The 11,400-nt window shown below is 42.0% G+C and overlaps 1 protein-coding gene across 2 annotated transcripts; it reads left to right on the top strand.

Moving 5' to 3' along the window:
• Nucleotides 1–3,442: 3,442 nt before the first annotated feature.
• On the top strand, nt 3,443–10,614 carry dpf2l (D4, zinc and double PHD fingers family 2, like). Of its 2 annotated transcripts, none has more exons than XM_034136978.1 (11): nt 3,443–3,509; nt 4,896–5,056; nt 5,652–5,759; nt 5,955–6,148; nt 6,565–6,657; nt 6,749–6,833; nt 7,276–7,410; nt 7,954–8,085; nt 8,215–8,327; nt 8,654–8,735; nt 8,983–9,153. In XM_034136978.1, the coding sequence occupies exons 1-11, from the start codon at nt 3,478–3,480 to the stop codon at nt 9,066–9,068; spliced, it is 1,221 nt and encodes a 406-aa protein (XP_033992869.1). In that variant the 5' UTR covers nt 3,443–3,477; the 3' UTR covers nt 9,069–9,153. The 2 variants fall into 2 exon arrangements, with proteins under 2 accessions (XP_033992869.1, XP_033992860.1); XM_034136969.1 differs by having other exon boundaries at nt 3,478–3,509; nt 5,952–6,148; nt 8,983–10,614.
• The last annotated feature ends 786 nt before the right edge of the window (nt 10,615–11,400 follow it).

The raw sequence follows: 11,400 nt of genomic DNA, 5'->3' as shown, positions 1-11,400 counted from the left end.
AATCTAATCTGGTTTCACCTTTAATAATTACAAATGTTGAAAAAAATATCTATCTATCCATCATTCATTCTAGTTTTTACGCTTATTCTTTTACTACTGTGACCTGTCAAAATGTATTCCTTACCAATAATAAGAAACTATCAATCCACCTCCACGCTCTGTCTTTATCCACTGAACCAATCCAGGGGGCCTGGTAGGTGAAGTTTAAAGCAGTCTTGGTGATGTCAGTTGAATGAGGACTCATCAGGATAAATGGGACACATAGCCACTACAGAAAAAGAAAATCATTATTATATCATAAATTATTTATTTATTGTTTTTTAAACACATTGGGCTTCATTGACTCAAGCCAAATCCCTACAGACTGAGGTATTGCCTCCATTATATTTCCAGCAACAGACTATTCTGTAACAAACTTTACGTTTTTTCAGTCGATTTGCCTCATAAAAAGCTGTTGAAGAACTTCAAGTGAAGAACTCACTAAACTGAGGAATATGAGGGTAAGCTGTATGACGTCTGTGTAGGCTACAGAGTAGAGGCCTCCCAGCAGTGTGTAAATGATGGCTACTGCGGCAGAGATCCAAATGCAAACGGTATAGTCCAAATCCAACACCACACTCATTGTTGCACCTATAAAAAAGGTAACACAATTACATCCAGGCAGACTCATATGCAAATATAATGCATTCATTATCAGTTATAAGTTACGCTGGTGCATAACACCAGGCTTGTCAGTTTGTTGGTAGCAAGAATTCATGTATGTTTTGTCATGGTGCAATAGTCAAATAATTGTAGGAATTACAAAAAAGTTATTTTTGCAAAATGGGACTTTTAATGTAAACTGTTTGACTTACCTAAACCAATAAGAGTTGTTGTAACCCATAGTATGTCGCATATCAGCAGTACAATGGCCAGAACTCCACTTATTACATTTCCATACTTGATCTGGAACGGGTCAATCATTGTCACATATTTTTTGTCTCTCATCGGCTTGGCAAAGAAAAGTCCACCTTAACGTTGAACCACAAAAGAGAAACAGATCCGTGTCATTTGTTCTTAACTGATTTACCATTACATTTCAACTGCATTGCAATAGACTCCTAGATTGTGAAACAGCACCACTATCAGGTTGGTCCCCTTCATTGACCGTTTTATATTCAGACTGAAAAACATATTTATACTCTTGTGTGTTGTAAATTTCCTGAGGAGTCACTTTCGAGACCCCATTTTGTTCTATACATGCTTCCTTGGGCCAAATAATTTAAACATTTCCTCCCACTGTAATGTCGATGACACACAGCTTTTGTATAGCAATATGGTCAATGCGGGTTGACTTATTGCCATTTTTATGTCTTACCAACAATGAAAGAGAGGGCTACTGCTACTGGTATGACAGCCCAGGCCAGCCCCATGGTTGGAGTGTACACTACCTCTGTCAGCCCGACGATAAAGCCCCCTCCAACAGATGTAGCTGTTGGTCACACACACACACGGTCACACACACACGGTCACACACACACACACACACACATCACCCTGAAGGTTTACAATTAGTCTTGAGTACCTTCCTTGAGCTCCTCCACTACATTTTGGAAGCCAATATTTATACTTTTCACTACATACATTTGAGAACTTTAGTTACTTTGTCAATTTAGATTATTGCAAAATATAATTTAACAATTAAATGATAAGGTATAAGTAAATATCTGAATACTTTTTTCACCACTAGTGAGACATAATACTGTGTCCATACTTTTTTTTTTTTTTTTTTTTAAATTGCATGTGAAAATTCATGATCAAATTGATAGATTTTGTTTATTTAAAATGCATCTAGATGTCATCAAACTACTTATTTGAATACTTTATTTGTAACCCCCCACTCACCTGTCATGGTGAAGATTCCCACCACCAGGCTGATCCCTCTGTTCCCCAGCAGAGTGATCTCTGTAATGTCCGCCTGGCTGCTCTTCTTCAGTCGATTGGACTTCATGGAGGCCCAAATGCCGGTGCCCAGCACCAGCAGGTAGAAGAGCACCATCACCACGAGTCCTGGGATGTTCAGACTCATCGTGCACGACTGACGGACTGATTGAAGAACTGTTGCTTCAACCGACCACTTCAAACTCACTGACTGTGTGTCCAAACAAGCTGAAATGAATTCCAGTTATAGCAGGGGTGATTGTGACGGCCCCAGAGCCTTTGTGCAGGTGTGTTGCAGGTAACCCCTAGATTCCACCGGGTCCGTCTGCGGCGCGTTACGGACGCGTACGGCTGCGCCGCGGTGCTCAAGGTGATCGCGGCCACTCTAGTCAATGGGTGCTATTCCACCACACGCGGCGCGTTACGGCTCAGACGCGTCCCAGAAGCGTCCCAGAAGCGGCTCGGCGCAGGGCTTTTCTAGATTCCACCGGGTCCGTCTGCGGCGCGTTACGGACGCGTTACGGCTGCGCCGCGGTGCTCAAGGTGATCGCGGCCACTCTAGTCAATGGGTGCTATTCCACCACACGCGGCGCGTTACGGCTCAGACGCGTCCCAGAAGCGTCCCAGAAGCGGCTCGGCGCAGGGCTTTTCTAAAATTAGGATCGAATCCTATTTTTGTCGCGGCGCAGCCGTAACGTAAGGTCGGGCAGGCAGGAAGTGGAACGTTCAGAGCTATATAGACCTATATATATACACACACACAAACTAATTTTGCAGACCCTATCCCTCCGTAGTCTTTCAAGTAGGAGGATAAATGCCAGCGTTCTCCTCCGGTTTACAGGCACTGTGTAAATTATATATATAGAATAATTATGATGATGAATGCATTTTTTTTACCACTAAAATACAGCAACACATCTTTGATTCATGTCGTTTATAACTGGAATATTACAGTTATTATTAACTTTGTCTGTACAAAGTAGCCTGTCCAGGAAATATGCCCAAATCAACAAAAACTGCGAGCCGGCAGGCAAGACTCTCCGCTTCTGAAATGCTTCTGAAACGCGCCTGGTAGGGTATGACGCCGGAGGAGGCCGGACCAAAACCGCGGCGCAGCCGTAACGCGGCGCAGACGGACCCGGTGGAATCAGCGCGATCGCGGACACCTGGCCGGAGCCGAGGTGCTATTAAGCTGTTGAAACACCTGCATCTTTGTAACTGCCCACCAAGTGCAAAAACAACTCACTAGTAATACGAAGCTACACAGTTAATTGTAAATGAAAACATGCGTTGTTTTATGTGGGAAAGAAGGACTCAGTACTTTCCCACTCTCATGTAAAAGACACTTGAATACGCCAACACATTAAATGGACATTTCTATTACAATTAAACATATCAAATATGAAAATGTCTAACACAATTACTCTGCACAGTAATGGTCATGCCATGATGTCTGTATAATATGTACACTTCACGTTTTTACCCAAGGAGGCAGTAACGGTCACTAATGTGTGTACGCATGCGCAGTGGCACTTTACACAACCGCAATAAGCAAACATGGCGGCGGCCGTCGACAGTGTTGTGAAAGTGTAAGTTTACCTTTATTTATTGTGAGACTTAAACGAACAGCCACACATTGGTGAATGTAAAAATGATTATGCTTAATGTTACTGCCGAGTGCTGAAATGTGTAAACTTCGCATGGTCAATCTTCAATACAATATTTGTCCCAGGAGAGTAACGTTACCCAATGAGCTAATGTTAGCTTGTTAGCATTGAGCACATATAAATGAGGCGAACCCATTGTGGAGCTGTGTTTTAGCCATTTAGTATGCCTAACTTAGATACTCAAAGTGCTGTTTAACACAAAATATCCAAACTATTGCTGCCATGTCGCTTGGGGATGATAGTTAATGTAGCAGAAAGCTGTCAGCTTGGCGGGTGCTTTGTTGTGTGTGACGAGAGGCTTGCTAACAATCAACCTTTTGTTCCTACATCCTCCATCGTTGTTGCTGGTGTTAGGCTTTGTAGTGAACCCAGGCTTGGCTATAATGTGTACGCTGGTAAATGCAGAGATAGCACAGTAAGAGCAACAGTCTGTGAGCAGGCTAGTACTACAATGCGACAAATTGGTTTGAAGCCGAGAATAAGTACTGCGTTTGTGATGAAGGCCACTCACTCGTGTACCATAGTAATGATACTTTTTAGATGCACCGAAAATGGCTGCTGTGTTCTCATTGTGATAATGATTTTATTTTATACAGGAAAAGATTAAAATACACAATAAATGAGATAGATTTCTAATTGCCTGACTCCAAACTATATAAGGGTCACAGTTAATAGAACCCAACTGATCAATTGGCCTGGCTGATCCACTGTATAACTATATCAGTTTATACAGATATATTTGTATCTTTCTATGCTTTCAGATCGGTAACATGTATTTGGTTGTGATATAACAATATTCTTTATGTATATGTCACTTATAGGATTCATAGTTGGTTGCCAATAACTAGACATTTAAGGGTTATACAAATATACTCTAGTCACAAACTCTAGTCACATTACAAATATCTTTTTGAAGAAGTTTGGTTTGATTCTCATGAAAGCTCCAGAAAAAAGCCAGTAAGTGGCTAGTCATTTGTCAACCTTGGCTATTCAATTTAAGGGATGGTTTTCTTTTGTCAGATGTAATGTTTTTACAAGGGGATAAAGCAACACTGTATAATCTATCTAAGAGGTTCCAGTGTTACAAGTTGCTGACAAATTCAACAAAACAAGAACATTTTAAGTTGCAAAGTACTGCAATAGAGTAGATTACATAGGTAAGATTGCATATACAGTTACAGATACTACTTGCATACACTATATTGGAGCTCAATAGTGGGGGGTTTTCACACGCTGTCCATTTATGGTTATTAACAGTCTCTCTTGTTCTGTGTTATTTGACCTCGGTGTCCCACATTTACCTTTCAGGCTGGGAGAGCAGTATTACAGAGATGCCATGGAGCAGTGTCATAGTTACAACGCTCGGTTGTGTGCTGAGCGCAGCATCCTCATGCCTTTCCTGGACTCTCAGACTGGGGTGGCCCAGTCCAACTGTTACATCTGGATGGAGAAGAGACACCGGAGTGCAGGTATTTAACTAGAGCTGAGTGACAATTCAGTATTATTAGTTCATTCATCAGTTCATTCATGATAGGATTTTATAATCAAATCATATCACCCTTTCAATAAATGCTACATTTGTAAATTTGTTATTAAAGTTACATATAAAAGTTCTCGTTTGATGTGAGATTTTTTTTTTTAATTATTTTAATTTGGAGCAGGCCACCTGTTCAGAAGACACCTTTCAATAAGGGCTGAACAATATGGAAAAAATATGTAATTGCTCATTGGGAATGATAATATTTGCACCATTATTCTCATTTTCATAGAGAAATATCTGTAAATTGTTACAGCTTGATTTTTTGCAAGGGTTTGTACTCAAGTCTGTACAAGGACATTTCTAGGCCAATCCTTGCTCTTTTATTTGTACAAATATTGCGCCTCATGCGGTGTAGATATTGCACTAGTCAATAATGCTATTTCAATTAAATTCCGACTAATTGCTCAACACTACTTTCAAGACTAATATAGACTTAACTATTTTGAGAGTTTTAAGTTCCAAAGAGCACATTTAAGTACTCCAGCTGCTGGTTCTCCTACATGCACTGCTGTGTGTCTCCTCAGGTGTAGCTCCGGGGCAGCTGTACAGCTACCCAGCCCGTCGCTGGAGGAAGAAGCGCCGCTCTCACCCCCCTGAGGACCCCCGTCTGGCCTTCCCCCCTCTCAAAGCAGGTATCCCTTTTTTTCACAAAAACACTCCAGTTTGGTTCTTTCATCCATTAACCAGTGACATTCTATACATCATATTCTATCATATTTATTGGTTGCAAGTAGGAGCCCCTGTTCTGTGAATAATGAGTCTGTTTGTGTGTCCCTCTCTGCTCATGTCATTGCATGCGTTACCATTTTGCTTGGTGTGTATAGCAGATGTGGAGCTGGGTCTGAAGCGTGAGGCGCTGGGGCCGGTGGACGGCAGCAGTCTGGAGGCCCTTCTGAAGGGGGAGCCCGTGGATAGGAGGAGCGCTGTGTTAGACGTCCGCGCCCCTGAGGATGACTCGGCACCTGTGGAGCCCCCTGCCACCTCGGCCACCACTCACACGTCCTCTGGGCGCATCCGCAAGGTGCGGCTCAAAGCTGGCTAAACATTCTCATTTTCTGATTATGCAACTTACATTAGAGCATCACAGAACAACAAATGACATGTGGAAAAGTGAACTTAGCATTTGGTCTGGAAATAACTTTCAGTCACTCCAAAAGGATTTTATGGCACGTCTTCTTGTCTTATCTGGTAATAACTGCCCTAAGATTTTAGCTTCTTGATTGAATTTATTTCTTTAAGTCTCTATTAATCTGGGCTGATCTTTTTTTGAACTGTTTGATGATAATACAAAACATTTTAATCGTTTTTTGGGAATATGAATAACACCAATAGAAAAAAACGGAAATACATCTTAGAGTAAAGTTAATCCAAAGTATCAAACTCAAAATGTAAAGAATGTCCTCACAGTGAGACCTAATCCAGCCCGTCTCCCTGCAGCGAGTCCTTGACCATGACGACTACTTGGACGACCTTGATGATGATGACTTTGAGGACGAGACCCCCAAGAGACGAGGCAAGAGCAAGTCCAAGGTGAGTACCGCCTCTCCTTCTGCAGTCAGTTCCCCGTGGAATTGTAGTTTCAGTAGTGTACTATCTGTCAACTGTAATATGGATTCTATAGGGTCGCAGTGACAAGAATGGGAAGAAAAAACAGGAAGCTGCTGCTGCGGCGCTGGAGGAAAGGGACAAACCGTACGCCTGCGACAGTGAGTAGGAGCTTCCTTTGCATCGTCTGTGTGTCATGCAAGCAAGGCTTTAGATTTTTACCTCTGAAAGTCAAAAACAAGCCTTCTGCCATGCATGGTTTAACCTGAAAGACCCCACCTACAGTTTAAGCTTGAAAACAATTTGAAAGGCTGCCCGCCCAAATGCGTTTTTTATTCTTCCTGAGATGCCGCTCTGTGTATGCTGTGTTTAACTTCCTGCTGGCTCACTGTGCAAATGCTTGTCTCCGCTGTAAGAGTTTGCTTCAAAGCGCGTCAGTCAAATATCAACCATGTGAAAATAAGTTTAGAAATAGAAAAGTAAAGCCGGTTGTGGGGCGATGAACGGCATAGGGTGTGTGTCCGCTTCGGGCCTTCTGGACGGTGATAATAACAATCCGCCATCACTATAACTGTTTTGTATGACCGTGTGTGTGTGTGTCAGTTTGTGGGAAGCGCTACAAGAACCGTCCTGGCCTGAGCTACCACTATACACACTCTCACCTGGCAGAGGAGGAGGGCGAGGACCGCGAGGAGATCGAGGCACCACCCACTCCTCGTCAGCCTGAGGCACCGAAGAGTGAGTCACTCTCTTGTGCTGAGAGAGAGGGGGGGAGGGGGGGGGGTTGGGTGCATGCTGTGTAGCATGTGTGTGTTTGTACAGGGGAAGTCTCTCTCATTGTTTTTGGTTTTTGTACTGCTGTTTTAATTTTTTTTAATTTTTAATCTCATAGCTGGGATTAAACTCAGTGTTCCTCTCGGGGACATAGCTTCCATCTGTGTTTTGTTTTTTCCCCCCAAACATATCCATCGCATTGTTTTCTTTAGTGCACGCAACTCCGTGTTAGTACATCCATTCAAGTGCGTTTTGTCAGTTGTCACTCATTCTTTAGTTTGGATCATGGGTTAGATAAATCATCAGCCAGTTACTGAGCTAAAAAGCTGGTGTTGGCTGATGCCGCATGAACAGGTTTGTAAAACAGTGCTTCAATATTTAAAATATTTGATTTATAAACAGTTTTTCTATACATGTAACTATTGATGTAACTCAACTCTATATCTCAATTTAAAATGATAGTTTTAATGTACACTAAAGGTTTTCTTCACTCTTTCTCCCGCTCAGCGCCTAAAAAGGGTCCCAACGGGCTGGCTCTGCCCAACGACTACTGTGACTTCTGTCTGGGAGACTCCACTATGAACCAGAAGACCGGCCAATCAGAGGGGCTGGTGTCCTGCTCAGACTGTGGACGCTCAGGTACTCTCGTCGTGTTCATTTCACCACTGTCACTAAGCGCCTCTTAGTTACTGTTACCATGCCTTTCTGTTCTCTCATGGCATGGTTATTTGTATCTTCCTTGACAACGTTTCTTCACCCCCCCTGCAGGCCACCCCACATGCCTGCAGTTCACCCCCGTGATGATGGCTGCAGTGAAGACCTACCGCTGGCAGTGCATCGAGTGCAAGTGCTGCAACGTCTGCGGCACCTCGGAGAACGACGTGAGACCCTTTATCTGTTGTTGCTGACTATATACTAATTAAGTATACACTAACTTTTTTTGTAATTTCTCTTTCATGGAAAATTGGAATCCAAATGTATATTCATAATAAAATGTTGACAATTAAATAACCTAGATGTTCTCAAAAACTGAATGAATGAATCATTATAAGGGTTCAAAGAGTGAACCAAGAAGGCTGGTTCTCACCTATCAAATCAAAAGCCCTAGACATGTTTCTGAACAACTGTGACATCTGAAGATGGAGAGATGTGAAAACTTTTCCTCTTGTCCAATCAGTGGACTCAACATGATGTTGTGTGTTTGCAGGACCAGCTGCTGTTCTGTGATGACTGTGACCGAGGTTACCACATGTACTGTCTAAGCCCCCCCATGACTGAACCACCAGAGGGTAAGCTCACACTGCACACTGCTAAAGTTAACAAGATCAACCTTCAAAAGCTGCAAACATCTTTTGTTTGGCATTTAGCCTTTCTAAACAACATGAACAAATGTTTCGCTCCTCTTTAGAGAGCTCTTTTTGAGAAATATTTTGCAGTGATATAAATAAAATACATTTGATACATCACTAGTATTTTATACGCCTGTGATTTCCTGAGTCTGGCCTGATTTGTGTGTGTGTGTGTGTGTGTGTACAGGGAGCTGGAGCTGCCACCTGTGCCTGGTTCTGCTGAAGGACAAAGCCTCCATATACCAGCAGAACCAGGGCTCCGGCCCAGAGTGACATCATATCAACAAGCCCCACCCCCGATGGAAACGTCAGACCTCCTCTCAGTCCGGAGCTCCGGGAAATGTCCAGATGTAGCTGAGCAGATCGCAGATCAGCTTTAGAAGTCTTAATATCTTCAGTGGGGGGATCAAACTATAACTACCAGTCTGCCTGCAGAGCCCAAGGCTCCCGTCAAACACATATTGTGCGTATAAATACAATATAGACACACACACTCTCTCCTGGACTGTTACACACACTAGATACAGAGACAGAAGGCATGCAGTAACCATAGTAACTGCTGTCTCCATGGAAGCTCCCAGGAGCAAACGGATTAGCATCACAGCTAATTATCTGCACCCTCTCACGCTCAAAGACACAGAGCTGACTGTCGAGATAACACCGTTTCTTTTTCTGCCAAATTATCTATTTTTTACTCCCTTAATGTGGGAGAAAGAATAAAAACACCACATATACAGATGAGGAACATAATTATTATTACTATTGTTATTGTTCTGGTTACTAGTGGACTTTTGTAGTGGCATTTGTCTGTGTACTTTTGTCTGATCCATCAATCTTTTTAAGAGGTTTCCCTGAGGGGAGCCGGTCAGTGCCAAGGTCCACCCTCACATGAAACACACGACAAAGACACACGGAGCTTATCATAATCACTTTAACCATCTTTGTTTCATTTTGAATCGGTGGGACAAAGATGGTAACAAAAAGTCTTAATTTCTTTGCCAACAAAAACCTTTGGCTTTGACTCGTTAAGCTGTTAGCACAACTCTTTGGCCTTGCTATATCAGGGTTGCACCGAAACCACCCTCTCATCTCTGATGCTGTTACTGGATTGATCAGTTACTTCAACCAAACACTATACGACATACTGTAAGTTGAATATTTCGTAAAATACCGGTCTTCAATTTAGTTTCGAGCTAACATTCTCTTATTTTGAAAAACCTGACCGTCAGCTGATGCTGTTTTTATGGGGGGGAAACTGACCAATACATGAGATTTGTAATCATCAGGTGCATCCTTTTCTATCACTTGTTTTGTGCTTTACAAAACAGTTTGGCAGTGACATCACATGTCATTTTTAAACAGCTGCTGTCAAACCCATGACACACATAATCATTTACAAACTGTAGCTGCTTTTATCGTTTGTCACACAGGCAGATTTGCATGCATATTGCACCTGTATGAATGCACACACTCACACCACAAGTGTTTTCTTTTTCGTTGTATGTTTTTTTTTTTTACATTTTATATTACCTGATATTCCATTGGTACTGGGAGTTTTTCTAGTAGAATTTTGTAAAGTCTATGGTATAGCAAACACTTCAAGTATATAGCTCCTATTGCATTCTATGTACTGTATTGACTTTTTCTATTTTTGTTATGACTGTGACATGTTTGAATTTATTTGATTATTCTGATATGTCAGACCTCCATTTTGAGTATTTGTAAAATGATGTACTTTGTTGTACTATTTTTATTTTTTCATTTCTTTGGTATCAAAGCCGATTTAGCCTGACTGAAATAAAAATCACTTTGAATAACGTGTCCATTGCAACTGATTTAACTGCATCATTTTCACAGTTGTCCTTGCAGGTGTTTAAATAAGGGGGCGCTCAGTTTGTGTCTCTAACAAAATCACTGAAGAAAGTGTCAAATGCGCACACTAAAAAAGTGACTAAATGTAACCCAAAATAAGTGTTTGGAGAAACAGCTTTACTGTTGGTACAAAACAAAGTCCAAGAGTGCTTTTATACTAAGAGAAAATACTCTACTATGAAGAGATTGAGATTATATTAGAAACTGTAATGTTTACAATCAGTATGTAATGACCGTCCATTATGTGTCCATGAGTTGGACCCTCGGACAGCTCGCTCCATGGAGCCTGGAGAGTGTTCAGAGCTGTCCCTGGTGCTGAAGAGCTGCAGGTCACAGCTCCATGTGACCCTGAACTACAGCCACTTGGTTTGTTAACATGGTACACCGTTACCTGCAGAACCTATCCATACAGCATGCTTTCAGTTCCCATTAATACTACTGGAACGTAAGTAATAGGCACAATATGTAACAAAGGAAGCTGCTTGAAACCGAGCTGACGTCTTAACAACTGAAGATTTTTTAAATTTTGCTCAAGGACAATGGAGGATTGTGTGTCCATGCTGTACTCACCATCAATCCTGCTAACTTTTTCTGGATATTTATCTGACTCTCAGATGGGCAGATTACACTTTGCTGTGACCCTAGAGAAGAGGCTGCCACCTGAAGAAAAGTCACAGCTGTATCCTGATTCAGAACCACGAGTAAACTTCTTTCAGTTGTTCTGGGAGTGCGT

The sequence above is a fragment of the Trematomus bernacchii genome, unplaced genomic scaffold (genome assembly GCF_902827165.1).
Source record: "Trematomus bernacchii unplaced genomic scaffold, fTreBer1.1, whole genome shotgun sequence".
NCBI classification, from domain to species: Eukaryota; Metazoa; Chordata; class Actinopteri; order Perciformes; family Nototheniidae; genus Trematomus; species Trematomus bernacchii.
This window is presented reverse-complemented; position numbering and strand designations above follow the sequence as displayed.

Bases quoted from the DNA above. Each gene is read 5' to 3' on its own strand.
- dpf2l (XM_034136969.1), top strand. From the start codon at position 3,478: ATGGCGGCGGCCGTCGACAGTGTTGTGAAAGT. The intron at 3,510-4,895 runs GTAAGTTTACCT...TTTACCTTTCAG, and splicing joins GTCGACAGTGTTGTGAAAGT to GCTGGGAGAGCAGTATTACA. The intron at 5,057-5,651 runs GTATTTAACTAG...GTGTCTCCTCAG, and splicing joins GAAGAGACACCGGAGTGCAG to GTGTAGCTCCGGGGCAGCTG.